The sequence below is a fragment of the Polistes canadensis genome, unplaced genomic scaffold, assembly GCF_001313835.1.
Source record: "Polistes canadensis isolate GaletaPanama2010 unplaced genomic scaffold, ASM131383v1 scaffold_396, whole genome shotgun sequence".
Lineage (NCBI taxonomy): Eukaryota > Metazoa > Arthropoda > Insecta > Hymenoptera > Vespidae > Polistes > Polistes canadensis.
In genome coordinates, this window is record NW_014569943.1 from 53,244 (window position 1) to 67,193 (window position 13,950).

The window sequence follows — 13,950 nt, forward strand, 5'->3', positions numbered from 1 at the left end:
TATTAATCCAGTTTCATAATTATCGTTATAATCAAATAAAATGTACACTTGTATATTTTATATATATATATATAACTCGATATAAAAATTAATTATAAAATAATTAATTATATATCAATTTGTATATATAATAAATCGATATAAAATATATTAATAATTATTTTTTACATTCGTCCATGAACAACAACAACAACAACACGTTAAAAAACATTATTGTCCATTAGTAATCGATCCTAGGTGTGGTATTGCTTCGTGTTTATTCAATTATCGCCTCTTTACACGTTAATTATTATTCGTTTGGGTCGTTCCTCTCTAACACCAAAGAGAAAGAGAGAGAGAGAGAGAGGAGTGGTGTTCCTGAGGGATACTATCGAAGAGAGGATTTCAAAGTTTTGCGCATGACACGCACGTACGATCACCCTCTTCTCGTATACTCTCGTTGGGGAACAACACTTCACTAGATAGAAAAAGAAAAAGAAAGAGAAAGAGAAAGAGAAAGAAAGAGGATAGTATAGAGTAGCACCCTTCCTCCGGTTACCCTCCAACTACCCTCCAACCAACCAACCAACCCTCCTCCCTCCCTCCCTCCCTCCTCTGGCTTCCCCCTTTTACACCAGGGACCGTATAAGAACCTTATGCAGCGTCGTTCTTTATTCAAATTCCTCGTTGAGTTCGCGCGAGCCGGAACCATAGGCCTCTTGTTGACTTTTATTCGCGTTTCTTCGTATAAATCGTTTAACAACTTTAAAAACAAAACCGTTCTAATCTTTTCTGACTTTTCCTGTTACAACCATCCCCATCTCGCCACCCCTTACACATGCCCACTCATCCTTCTATCTTTCTCTTTGTTTATTTTATTATAACAAAAGATTCATTTATTTTTGTGGCCACCTTGTGTGTTTAATGAAATTAACCCTTTTTGTTTTATACGAATAATTTTCTTTTTCTTTTTTTTTTTCTTTCGTATGTGATTTTCTAAGTGCGAAAATTGTTACGTGTAATATATTATAGTAGATAATATTTCTTTGTTTTCAAGTAGCAGAAAAATATTTAAATGAAATTTTTTAATCATTTTTTTGTTTTTTTTTTGTTTTTGTTTGATACGTATATATTTCGAATATATTTTTGTACGTGTAATTTTATAAGTGGGGAGAGAATTCGTATACGAAATATTTGCATTTAATTTAATAGATGAAGAGTCTGTTAGTTTTCAAAAACAGAATCAAGTTTTTTTTTTTGGGCTCCATGTCGGAAAAAAATATTGACTAAATTGATACTGTTAATAAATAAAATATTGACGATATTGATTTTGTTTTCAAGTGTTAACAATTTGTATATACAATGCCCATGTGTAACATATACGATAAAAAGTATTATGAATAAAAAAATCATCCGTGATAGAAATAATAATCATTGTGAAATACGCGAATCGAATAAAGTAAAAGTAAGAAGGATTATTTTATCGTATAACATTAAAATAATCAAAAATTATAGGGGGACATAAATAAAGAAATGAATTGAACGATCTATCTATCGATCACGAACAAACAGATTTTGATTTTGATTTTGATTTTTTATTGAAAGAACATTTTTACCGATCATCAACAACATTTGCCGTGAAAGTGTGTTCATTCTTGCGATAAAGAAAGAATGAAGAGAGATAAAGTCGACGGCTTTTCTCGGTCATTGACTTTGCTAACGAGCCCAGCATCCAAAGTTCTTCTTCCTCTTCCGTATTTTACGCTTCTCTTTTTTCTTACCCTTAACAAAAGTCAAGTATAGTTTGTAAAAGAAAGAGAAAGAGAGAATATGTTGCATATAATTGGTACACGAACGCGTTCTCGCATTTTCTTGACCCCAATTTGTTATTTTACGCAAACCACGTTAAAATAAATAACACGTACTAGTATTCATATATATATATATTTTTGTAATATTAATATAAATAAACGATTACTTTTTATCGAAAATATTTATTTATTTAAATAATTCTAATATCTTTATGATATATGAAAATAAAATAAAATAAAATAAAATATATATATATATATACATTTATAATAAAGTTAATGTGACTTAACTACGTTAAATTACTAGTTCCCTTTAAATCATTAAAGTCAAGTTACGTGAGCACGGTTAATAAAATGGATGAGTGACCCATTCGGAAAAAAAACTACTCTTTGATAGTATTAGACAAGTGTGAGGAAGTGTTCATAGAAAAATGACTCAAACTCCCTGATTTATTTATAAAACAAATATATAATGAAATAATCAACTTTTCTAATTTAATATCTTATACCGATCTTTCCCATTCATTTTTCCAAAATGAATGAGATAGAGATAGATAGATAGATAGATACTAATCTTTCCTTCGAATTTCTTATCTCGTTCATTGAATCCTCCCATCAGTGGAAATAAGAGAAAAGTTTAAAACTATGATCCGGTTGGAATCTTTGATTCATTTACCGTACCATACATACATACACACACAACATACATATATGAAATGGAACGAAGTTATATTAGTAATGCTAATTCGACGACCAACACGATTTACTCTCACGAATGACATACATTTGTAAATTCTCCTTTCGAAGAAGACTACGACAACGGCGAAGAAAAAGAAAAAGAGGAAAATGAAGACGAAGATGAAGACGAAGATAAAAATGAAGATGAAAATGAAGATGAAGATGAATTAGATATATAAATAATTCGATCTGAGATTAACAAGTCATGACAAAAAATGATAATGAACGAAAGAAGGTGATTTCAATTTGTTCAAGAGAGCGAATCGTTAAAATGTCGGCAATCCTGTTAAGCTGTATGTCGAATTGCTTCCACCATGGGATTGGAAAGTTCGAAGGTGCACAAGATTGAATACTTCCAATTACTACGATCTTTAAGAAAAGAAAAAAAAAAGTTCTTTAGATATTATCGAAGTTTTTTTTATAATCCGTGTAATTAACTTTCATCTTTTGAAGAAAATATGTCGTTTGTTGATTAATCGTGAAATTCATTGAGAAAGTTATACTTTATTTATTTAGTATTTCTCTCGTCCAAAAATTACAATTTTTAATGATGAAATTTCACAGGGAACTTGGACATGAAAGAAGTAGAACTATGTTTGATTTAGTTGGACGTTTCGTCCCTTTATTGGGACTTCTTCAGCAACTTAATCGTCAAAGTTCAGCGTCTTTTTTATTTAATTTCAACATATTTCTTTTTATAATATTCTAAAACACAATACATCTAAAACTTCGTTAGTTTGGTCGTTATTATTTAAAAGCCTCAACAACTGTTTTATACTTTATTTTCGTTATAATGTTAGTTAATGTTTTTAATCATTTAATCGAATATATTTAAGATAACGAGAATAACGCGTTTTATTCTATATATATAAAATTACTCATTTATGCGTTAGTTTTAGATATATCGAATACCAAGCAACGGGAATCATTGGTCTCTTTGTCTTCGAATAGTCGACCTTGCGAGAAAAACTGAAGAGAAGCCCTTTGGTCTCGTGCCAATTTCACCTCTTCTCTAACTCGTGTCGGTCGATCGTTAAAACGAATTTAGCCGATATTATTTTCTTACTTCGAGTTTATTATACCAACTGAGAAAAGATTCCTCGCGATCGGGAAATATCTTTTTCCAAGGTTTCACTTTGATATTTAATACAGATCGTTTGCAATATTGTAATGTAATCAACATTATACGTTGATGTATACGGGAGGTGTATCTAAAATCATGGATCAAACTAAATGTTGCTATTAAATAGATTATTTCTAATAGAAAAAAAAAGAAATAAAGAAACCTTATTTCTAAAATCATTTACAATAATTATCTGAATCATTTGTTTTCTCAATTGAAAGAAATATGTGTACACGAAAGTAAAATGCTTTTTTTATATGAAATTATTTTAATCAAAATTATATTTATCAAAAATATTCTAACACGTCAATATAGAATATAGTAAAGAAAATAAAAATATATAAACACATTTGTTAGTAAAATTAATTTCCCTTATTACTTCACATTTCAGTTGATCCATAATTTTTGTGAAATCTTTTTTATATATTTATAAATACGATTACTTTATATAAAGTTTATTTATTAATTTATTTGCATTTGACTTTGTTATAGGAATGCACTGCCTAGGTGCGGTGACAGGGAGCACTCCCAGCCCAAATGGGGTTGGTAGTCGAGGCGGTATACTTAGTATGTTCCGAGCTCTTGGAGTCCTTGTGTGCGAAGGGAGAATTCAGGGACCCCCTCGTGGGTACAAAGAGGGCCCGCATTGTGCACCGCCTATGCAACCTTTCCCGAACAACCACGTTTGCGAAGAGGACAATTATTTGGTATGTTGATAAAAAATAATAAAACCAATTTCAGAGTTCATTGATTTTTCATCAATTCGTTTAAAAAGAAACAAAGAAACATTGCGGATAATAGAAAATGGTATACGAATTAATCTTTATTTCAATTTATAATAAACGCATAATATTACGATTCGATATTGAAATGAATATCAAAAATTATCATCAAATTTGTCATTCATATTTTTATATTCTATTGAGTAAAATACTACCACTTATCGAACTCAAGATAAAGAATCACTTAAATATATTTATTAGGTCTACAACTTTGCTTCCGACAATTTTTTTTTCCTAAATTCGAGGCTTTATTGTAAGGATTTGGTTATACGTTTATGATTCAAAGTATTGTTCATCGCTGGTCACTCTTTTTCCAAATTATGAATGTGTAGGTAGACGATTAATATTTATAAATAAAGGATCATTATCTATTAATTCTTCATATTATATTAATAATATATATATAATATCTAATTAAATTATTATTTCAAATTATATTAATCTATTATGTTATTATAATTATCTTTTGAACAGCGTATGAATTCCACGTTGAAAAAACTGTTCATCTTTTTAAGTAATCCACGAATCAATGAAATTTTCTACTTCCTTATAATATCGAAAGTGCTGGTCAGCCAGATTTTGTAGTATTGATCGAAACAAATAATAATCAGAATGAGCAACGTTTTGAGAATACAGTGGGGTAGGGGTAGGTATTCCCATTTAAACGTATCCAAGTATGTTTTAACCACTTCAGAAATATGGGGTCGAGAATTGTCATGCTGCAAAATCACTTGATCGTGTCTCTCGTTGTATTTCGGCCGTTTGTCTTTCAATGCTCAACACAAACGCATTAATTGCATTCGATAACGATTTCCAGTGATTGTTGACACAAGTCTTCATTAAATAATATCTCCAATTTCTGCATTATCGAAAACTTCCATTCTTCCACCACTATGCCAGTTTTCGACATGAAAATCACTGTTCTTGAAACATTGAAACCATTCACTACATATTCTTACCCTAATAGGGATCTCATTATGAGTATTTGAGAGCATTCCATGAGTCTCAGCCGCAAATTTCTACATATTGAAGTCAAAAATTCAAGCTTCTCACAAATGACGATAATTTGGCTCGTAAACTAACATTTTTATTGAGAATAACATTTAGATGAAACATAAATCGACTAATGTCTCAATGGAATTATGTTTACAGATGTTCAAGCTTATTGTATGAGGTCTATGATCTATTTATTTCGGCCACTACTAACCGCTAAAAAATTCTATAGGAAAAAACGACGGAAGTAAAGTTGTAGACCTAATATGTTAAATGATCATAGACCGTAGTGATTAATTTAACTTTTAAAGTGTTTACAAATGTTATTAACAAACCGCTTGATCGATACTTAATTTGATATATTACAAATAAATTGACTTAATAATTAAGTCACAACGTTATAATGAGATCAATTTTTATAAAAGATCGATAATAAAATGTGAATGATGAGACGATGTATAATTACTTTATCAATTTTTTTCTATCTACTTTTTGTTTCGTGCAATTAATCGATTTAATGAACTAATAACAAGCATATAAATATATATATATACATAGCCATTTATTTTCTGTAACGAAGAATCTTGAATAGATCATTCGATTAGATTGATCATTAAAAGCAATTTCTACAATTCGCATTTCTAAGATAGAACAGATGTTGTACATTTGCACGTTGTACGATTGTAAAGTACGATTCCAGGAAAAGACGGGTCACGCGAGACGATGAATCGTACTACCTTCTTGTAAGATACACGTGAAGGTATGACTCATGATTCACAACACGCATTTCTCTCATTGTCAGAGACCACACGTGTCTCTCTCTTCTCCTCTGATCTGCGGGTATGGTTTTCATAGTACACGAGATAGTTTAACTTATATTACGTGGAAAAACATAGAACACAGATAGATCGCGTGTTATATAGTATTATTGCTGGTAGAAGAATGGTGGTGGTTTTCTGGTTAAAAAAAAACACAAAAAAAAGTAATATTATTATTCGAAAGTCTCTCTCTCTCTCTCTTTCTCTAATGTTTATAGAAAGAGATCGAAAGAATTTTTGGGATATCGAATTCGATAGCCATAGGTTGTGTTGTAATTGGATCTCTCTTCCTAAGGATCAAATTTAATTCGCTAACTTTCGGGATCGGGAACGAATAATCTGGTCTCTTCTTAACCACCGATATCGATATCGATATCGATAAACTCGACTATGGATTTAAACTTACACATATGTAAATTATCTAGATTTGTAATGTGTGTGTATATATATAATATATAAATATTTGTAAAAAAAACTGTTTCTATTTCTATTTCATTCTAATGGATATGATTTCTATTATCGGTACATATAGTGCGACCGGTACCTTGTCCTAGTTCGAGAACTCGCTGATCGGACCGCGATCGGATCGTTTCTATGCGTTGAAGTACTACTCTGCAGCAATTGTCAATGTGGCTTAGCAAAAGCCACCAGCAAGCACCCGATCTGCCCTGTACCGTCCTTATCCATCTCACCATGGCAACAAACTTCCGAACTTTTGTTGGAGTATTGGTGCATCTGCGTTATACCAAGCAAGTAAGTTTATTGTAAACCGATACTTATATCCTATATTCATATATTCATATATATGTATATATATATAAATTCGTATATTTAGTCAAATGATTATTCCTTTGGATACGACGAATAATGACGATACCACGTTCTACAGGAGCCCGGAAACGATGAATTTCCAAGGACTTTATCAAGCAGTCCGTTCTAGATTACACTTTAGTCAAGTTGCCGCCTGGTGGTCCAGGAGTAACGGAATAGAACCGAATTATGTGACAACCAGGGTCGTACCGCACAACGAGGATAATCTAAGGAAATTTAATGATTCACCGGTTGAACATACCTTTCCACTTGCCGGTAACGGCGATGGAAGTTCCATCAAGGTAAGAAATTATTTGCCATTATGTTGCGGCTACTTTATTTTTCGTTTGAATTTTTTTTTTTTTATGAAAATTATTAGAGAACACATTATTTTAGCTCGAATCTTTTATTATTCTCTTCGAATATATAGTCCATCCTACAAACATGAACCATATGTGTGTATTTGGATTGCACGATTTGTTTGTAATACATATCTATCGTATCTCCAAAAAGAAGATGAAAAAGCAGAAGAAGAAGAAGAAGAAGAAGAAGACACTTTACTCGTTAGAATTCGAGTGAACGTCTGCATTTGAGATCCTTATAGGCAGACGTCTCTCGTATATAATGTTTTCTACGTGTTATTACACATATATACCTAGTATATGTACATACGTACGCATATATAACAAGAGCGTCGGAAGTAATCTGTTATTTCTCGCGTATCTCTTCAAAGAGCGAGATCACACAGCGTCCATTGAACCATCCGCGATATATACAGGGTGTTCGATGCAATTTGATGTTGTTACCGTTGTTCTCTTTCTCTCTCTCTCTCTCTCTCTTTCCCTGTCTTAGTGTCTACATAGAAAACGTATCGTCCTTTCGGTAAATCGATCATTGTTGTTAATCACAATCATCGACCCCCTCGGACCCAGGCTTCTACTTGATAAAGATATCATCGTATCACCCTGTACATCCGCATGGTGGTTCTCTCGTAAACGAACCGTACTACCTTCCTCACTTCTATTTTAGTGCCCGAGGACACTAACCATACCTACTTTTAACCGGCAGATGAATCACTGACTACCCAATCTTGTACGAGCACTGTGAATGCATTTAGTGAACCTAAAGAGAATTTCTGATGTCAATATTAGGTCACTGTTTGGGCATTGCCACGAATGGAAGAGGTGCCAATACTTAGCTGCCCGTTACATCCAATAAAAGAAAAAGATGAGGAGACCAATGTTGCTAGGGCCCTGACTCCAACCAAAACGATTCCCGTGTCGGTAAACTCGACCAATTCTTCGCAAAATACCGACAATCTTGTCATGCCGGGTAAGCGCAGATAAGATTAGATGATTTAATATGCTTATCTTTTTTCTATTATTTTCTCAATGATATTTTTAGAATCTTTGTGAATGAGACGATAAATAATATGTAAATATTTATGGTATATGTTGAAACAGTATTGCTGGATGATAGGCTACAAACACCGTGCAACAAGCCAGGAAAACATCATTGTCGTTGCGAAGAGGAAGACGTTTCACCACCTTCCCCATCGATTGCTAGGCCTATAGGCGAGAGAAAACGTCGTAGATCCCTTCCTTGCGGTCCACCGGATATCAATTCCTGCGTAACGTTACAGGCTATGCCACTGCCGGCTGTTCGTGAATCAATTGTTAGAGAACAGCAAAGGGATAACGATCGTTCCGTTACTAATTCGAGCTCGAGCAGTTATCCCAGATCGTCATCGGAGATTTTAAATAATCGTGGAGTTTCTGGTATAAAGTTTACAAACGGACATCATCATAATCGTTTTGAAGATAATACCCTTAGGAGTCGCAATAATCTTAATTCCGACAATCTCGAGCGTTGCTTTAAAGCACAATTGAGTATCGAAGAACGAGATGGTAACGTTGAGAAACGTTACAAGCGTACACTCGACAATAGTGAACGCATGAACAGTGCCGAAGCGAAATCGTGCGAGCTAGTTACCGAAGAGAAAACACGACGTTCGGAGAAAGGATGTGGCGGCGGTGGTGGTGGTGGTGGTGATAGTGGAAATGGTGGAAACGGTGGTGGTACCAGCGGTGGCTTTCGTAAAAACATCAATTGCGCTAGTACACCGGCTGAAAATAAATCGATGGAAAAGAACGGTCTCTTCGATAACCTAATACCATTTAATTCTTCCTTACCGTGGTCATTCGTTGAATCCTGGAACAATAGCGGCGCCAATGGGAAATGCGGCTTTCAAAGTTTGCGAGGACCAAAGGAAGGACGTTTCAATGGATCATCCTCCTCATCGAGGATGTATTCCGTTCCTACACCACCTGTGATAGATCCCTTCAAACGAGCTACCCCTTTTCACGAATCCAATCCAGGACCGTCGACGTTAGAAAACTCCTATTTGAAACCCAAACACGATACCTTTGAATCACCTTGTACGGTACACCAAACTCGACCGAAATCCTTGATAAACGGCTTTGGATATGGCGATGGTAAGGAAACTTCTTTTAGAATCGATGATAATCCGAAAAATCGTGGAAAACCTAATAAAGATTTAAATCAAATGATGTCTAAATTGTCTTTTCCCGAAGGACAACAATGCGATAAGGATAAATCCAGAGAGGAAGGTGGTATACTGGATTGGTTTAGCAGAGTACCAAGTCGTGTTCTTGGTGTTTCGGCCAACAACAGTTACGTTGAAAATGGTAAAGCCAAAGACACGAACTTGAAATCTCAGGATCATCATGACAACGAGGTCAAGTTTAAAAACTGCAATTTGGAACTAAGCCAGCGCGAATTCGACGAGGTTTTGGCCGTGTTAAGAGCCAGGACACCATCCGGACGTAAAAGGACTCCTTTGAAAACTATCAAAAGACGCGATAGATATGAAAAATCTGTGGAGGATGGCTCGTTTGAAAAAACTGCGGTTAAATTTCCCACCAATATGGATTCGAACGAATATCTCGTTGTCAATCACGTTGATGCACGGACTAAATCTTGCGAAAATTGCAATCATGGATATTGCAAGAAAAATGAGCATCGATTGGCCGATAAAAACGTCGCGTTAGATCGTGTTTATGGCAGTAAGAATATATACAATCCAATTCACGAGAGGAAAGACAAACTTGGTAATTATGTCAACGATGAATCGAAAAGCGATAAATCTTGCGTAACGGACAAACGTGTTGGCGGTGGTGGTAATACGGTCGATTGTTTGCAAAGTGTATCGAACAAGGCAGATGTATTATTGGGGGCCATATTGCGAACTAGCAGAGATCGGAAAGGTTTAACGGATATATGTAACGGGACCAGATCTCAAAGTGCTGTGGTAAATTCAAAAGTTGATAATGAAACTAATTCACGGTTCGAGCAGCCAAATTCGATCGAAAAACTTGAACACGATTCGAGAATTGTACCTAACGAAGACGACAAGTCTTTACCATTGGCATTGAACAAAAAATTCAATCGTTTTCGTCAGCTATTTAAAAAGGAACAAGAGAAGAAAGTATGCACTGCGACGGAAGATCATTTTCAGCAGCAATACTTGCGAAATTCTTCGCAACGTTTGATGAACGGTGTAAATTTAAATTTATCTTCCAATAACGCCCAAACCGGTAATTCGGTGGATAATACGACATGTAATTTGAGAGAGGTCAAGGTCAAGAGAAAGATAGATTTTACGAATTTTCACGATGAGACAGAAAGAAAGAACGATGAACGATCGGCGGAACCTATGTCTTTAGATTCTAGTACAAATGGCGCACATCAAAACTCAAGGATTCATAGTACAAATTACACGGAGGATCATCGTATAAACGTGAACAGGCTGTACAGTACAAATCAAACTACCGTGGAGGATAAAGATGAACGCGAAGATCAAACTAATCGAGATAATAAAGCACATAATAAAGATCCTGTTCCATCCGCGGTTAAAAATATCAGCAGCTTAACGCCAATCTCGTCGTTGCAAAGCAGTTTCTCGTCTTCCAAAATACGAACTAACAATCAGAAAGTTGCTGGTTTAAGTAGCAATATCGAGGAGGATGAGAATATTGACAAAGCGGTTCCTTCGGCAATCGAACAAGAAAGGTTTCGAAGGTCTTTAGAGAATGCAGCGTCGATGGTATTCCATAGTAGGACTGGATTACCTTTAACCTCGAGTCCCGCGCCATTGAGAAGAGGTAGCTGCTGTTTCGACTACGACAGTAGCTTAAATTCCGTTTCCTCGAAAAGAAGGTACATGATTACTAACTGTTTACTACTATCATTTATGATAATCAATTCAAAGATTTGTTTCTATTTAATAATCCTTTAACGATATTTTAATTTTTTCTCAAACAAGCGCGCTGTTTGAACTGAACACGCCACCAAGTCCAGGTGCGGTTTCGTTGGAGGAAACTGATCGAGAAACAGAGAATACTTGCGAAGGCGAAGAACCCCCGAGAAGACGTTCGACCTCACGAAACAGGCCACAGAGTCATGCCCTATTGGGCAGCTTCGAGGAATCAGCTTTAAACGGGAGACTCGAACCAGTATCGACTGTTCACGGGTTCACAGCGGAACTCGGTGCGAGTGGTTCCTTCTGTCCTAAACATCGAAAGCTTCCAGTTACTGTGTTCTTCTATACTCTCGGAGACAATGACAAAGTCTCTACACCGTACCTCGTACGTCCGTCCATTCTTTTCCACTTTCAATTATCTATTGTCTTGGACGTTTTTTTTTTTTTTTTTTTTTTTTTCTTTTTTTTTTTCTTATTTGTTTTTTCTTTTCCCACAAAAGCTATTCCAGCTTACACTGCTCTTTCCTTTTTATTATAGGCTCATATTAATCTAGGAAAGAAAGGTTATCAGGTACCCAGAAGCGGTACCATTCAAGTAACCCTACTCAATCCATTGGGTACAGTCGTCAAGATGTTCGTAGTTCTGTATGATCTTTCCGACATGCCGCCACGATCTCATACTTTTTTACGTCAAAGAACTTTACGGGATAAAACTTTACGCTACCTCGTACACCTTAGGTACATAATACGCATTATTTTCTTTTCTCATCGACATACCTACCATTATAGAGCGTTCTTTGCCTAAATTTCCAGTCTATAAGTAAGAATACTATTACAAATCATACGCGTTAGGATTGCGTGATTTTAGATAAACCGTATACGATATGCGAAATTTTTAATTGGAACGCATATAATCGGTATTCCGAAATTTTATCTCTTCTATTCCTATCCACACATATATTTTCTAATATCAATAATAATTTATTTATTTTTCTTCCAGATTCATGTCTGGTAAATCAGGAAAGATTTATCTACATACAGACATACGTATGATCATTTGTCGCAAATCCGATGTAGATACAGCATCAGATTTTGGATCAGAACCACCAAAGGAACTTAGAAGTTATATTCATGGCCCTACAAATCCAAAATTTTCACCAAGGTGCTGAGCCACGTGGCTCTTTCCATGGGGTTGCTGCCGATCGCTCCGCCCACCTAGTCCCCTTCATGTCGAGGTTTGATTCGTCGTATTGTGTATGCGAACAGAAGAAGAAGAAGAAGAAGAAAAAGAAAAAATATTTTTTTTTTTTATTTTTCTTTTTTTTTTTTTATAATACACACAACACACATACAAACAAGAAAGAGGGATAACGTATCGGAAAAGAAAAGAAAAAAATAAATTTGACGTTGGTACACTAAAGGGAGACGATAATAATAATCAGTTTGAAAGTTATGGGAATAATTGATCACTCATATGATCTTTGCTCTCTCTGATTATGGTATGTTTTAAAATATATTTATGACGTGGGATGTGCTTAGTAGCATTAGCTTGCGATTAGTTTCTTCTACGTTGTTTATTCATTTTTGTTTATCTAATTTTGGGTTTAGAAAGGTGGTATGTGTTCTTCTACATGTTAAGTTACATCTGTCATATATATATATAGATATATGAAAGATTCATTTGTCTTCTTTCATTTTATTTTTCTTGATATTTAATTTAATTGGATAACAATTATATTTCGTCCAAGTCGTATCTTATTTTAGTTTGCGAATCTTTCAAACGATCGGTTTTTGTTTTCGTTCGAAAAACAATACATACATTTTTCTCTATCGTGTTGTTGTTACGTTTCATCCTTATTTTGTTGATTAAACGTTTGTAACTATTGCGAAAAATGAAGATATGGTTAAAAGAAGCAATTACATTTTTATTTAATTCTTTATGACATCGAAATTTGTCGCAAGCTATATGATCTCCTTGGAAATGTGTCTCTCATTCTTTCAATTAATCTCTGTAAATATAGTCTAATATTGTAAAGTCAACTAAGATTTTTTAAATGGGATAATACTGCCATCTCTGTGTGTAGTAGTTAACCCTAATAAACGAGAAAGAAACGAGTGATAAAAAAAAAAAAAAGAAATTAAATAAATAAATGGGAAATATCAAAATATCGGACCTCTCGTTGAGATATTTTTAATCTAGTATATATATATATATATTTATATATACATATATTATGGTAGAAAGTTATAAAATTTGTGATACTACTGTGTTCTTTCGAAATAAAAAAGAAAAACAAAATAAAAATACATAAAAATAAGTTTGAATTTATTATTATTATTATTATTATTATTCGGAATTAAATTGAAAAAAAAATTTAAATTTGTCACATACGATATTCTTTCTTTTATTCCAAAACCAAACGAAGAACGTAATAATATATTCTATAAATTTGTATATATATATATGTATATGTACATGTATATGTATATACATATGTATAGTTCTTTATTATTATTATTATTTTCTTTATATCTTAAATAGTAGGCACAACAATTTTTCCCTTTTGGCATTAAATTGCTTTCAGGGAGTGGCCTGGTAATGTGATATTTCCTT

General features: G+C 34.0%; 1 protein-coding gene across 5 annotated transcripts in view; it reads left to right on the forward strand.

Moving 5' to 3' along the window:
• The window catches only part of LOC106792237 (protein FAM214A), a 58,216-nt gene extending 44,577 nt beyond the window's left edge, over positions 1-13,639 (forward strand). For 3 of the 5 annotated variants that reach the window (XM_014758498.1, XM_014758500.1, XM_014758499.1), the window contains 8 exons: positions 4,144-4,358; positions 6,777-6,997; positions 7,134-7,356; positions 8,206-8,386; positions 8,518-11,293; positions 11,400-11,721; positions 11,875-12,074; positions 12,337-13,638. In XM_014758498.1, the coding sequence (XP_014613984.1) occupies positions 4,146-4,358; positions 6,777-6,997; positions 7,134-7,356; positions 8,206-8,386; positions 8,518-11,293; positions 11,400-11,721; positions 11,875-12,074; positions 12,337-12,505 (4,305 nt within the window). In that variant the 5' untranslated portion in view covers positions 4,144-4,145 and the 3' untranslated portion in view covers positions 12,506-13,638. Of the gene's footprint in view, positions 1-2,446; positions 2,864-4,143; positions 4,359-6,776; positions 6,998-7,133; positions 7,357-8,205; positions 8,387-8,517; positions 11,294-11,399; positions 11,722-11,874; positions 12,075-12,336 lie in introns of those variants that run through there. The other 2 variants (XM_014758497.1, XM_014758496.1) reach the window with 2 other exon arrangements.
• The last annotated feature ends 311 nt before the right edge of the window (positions 13,640-13,950 follow it).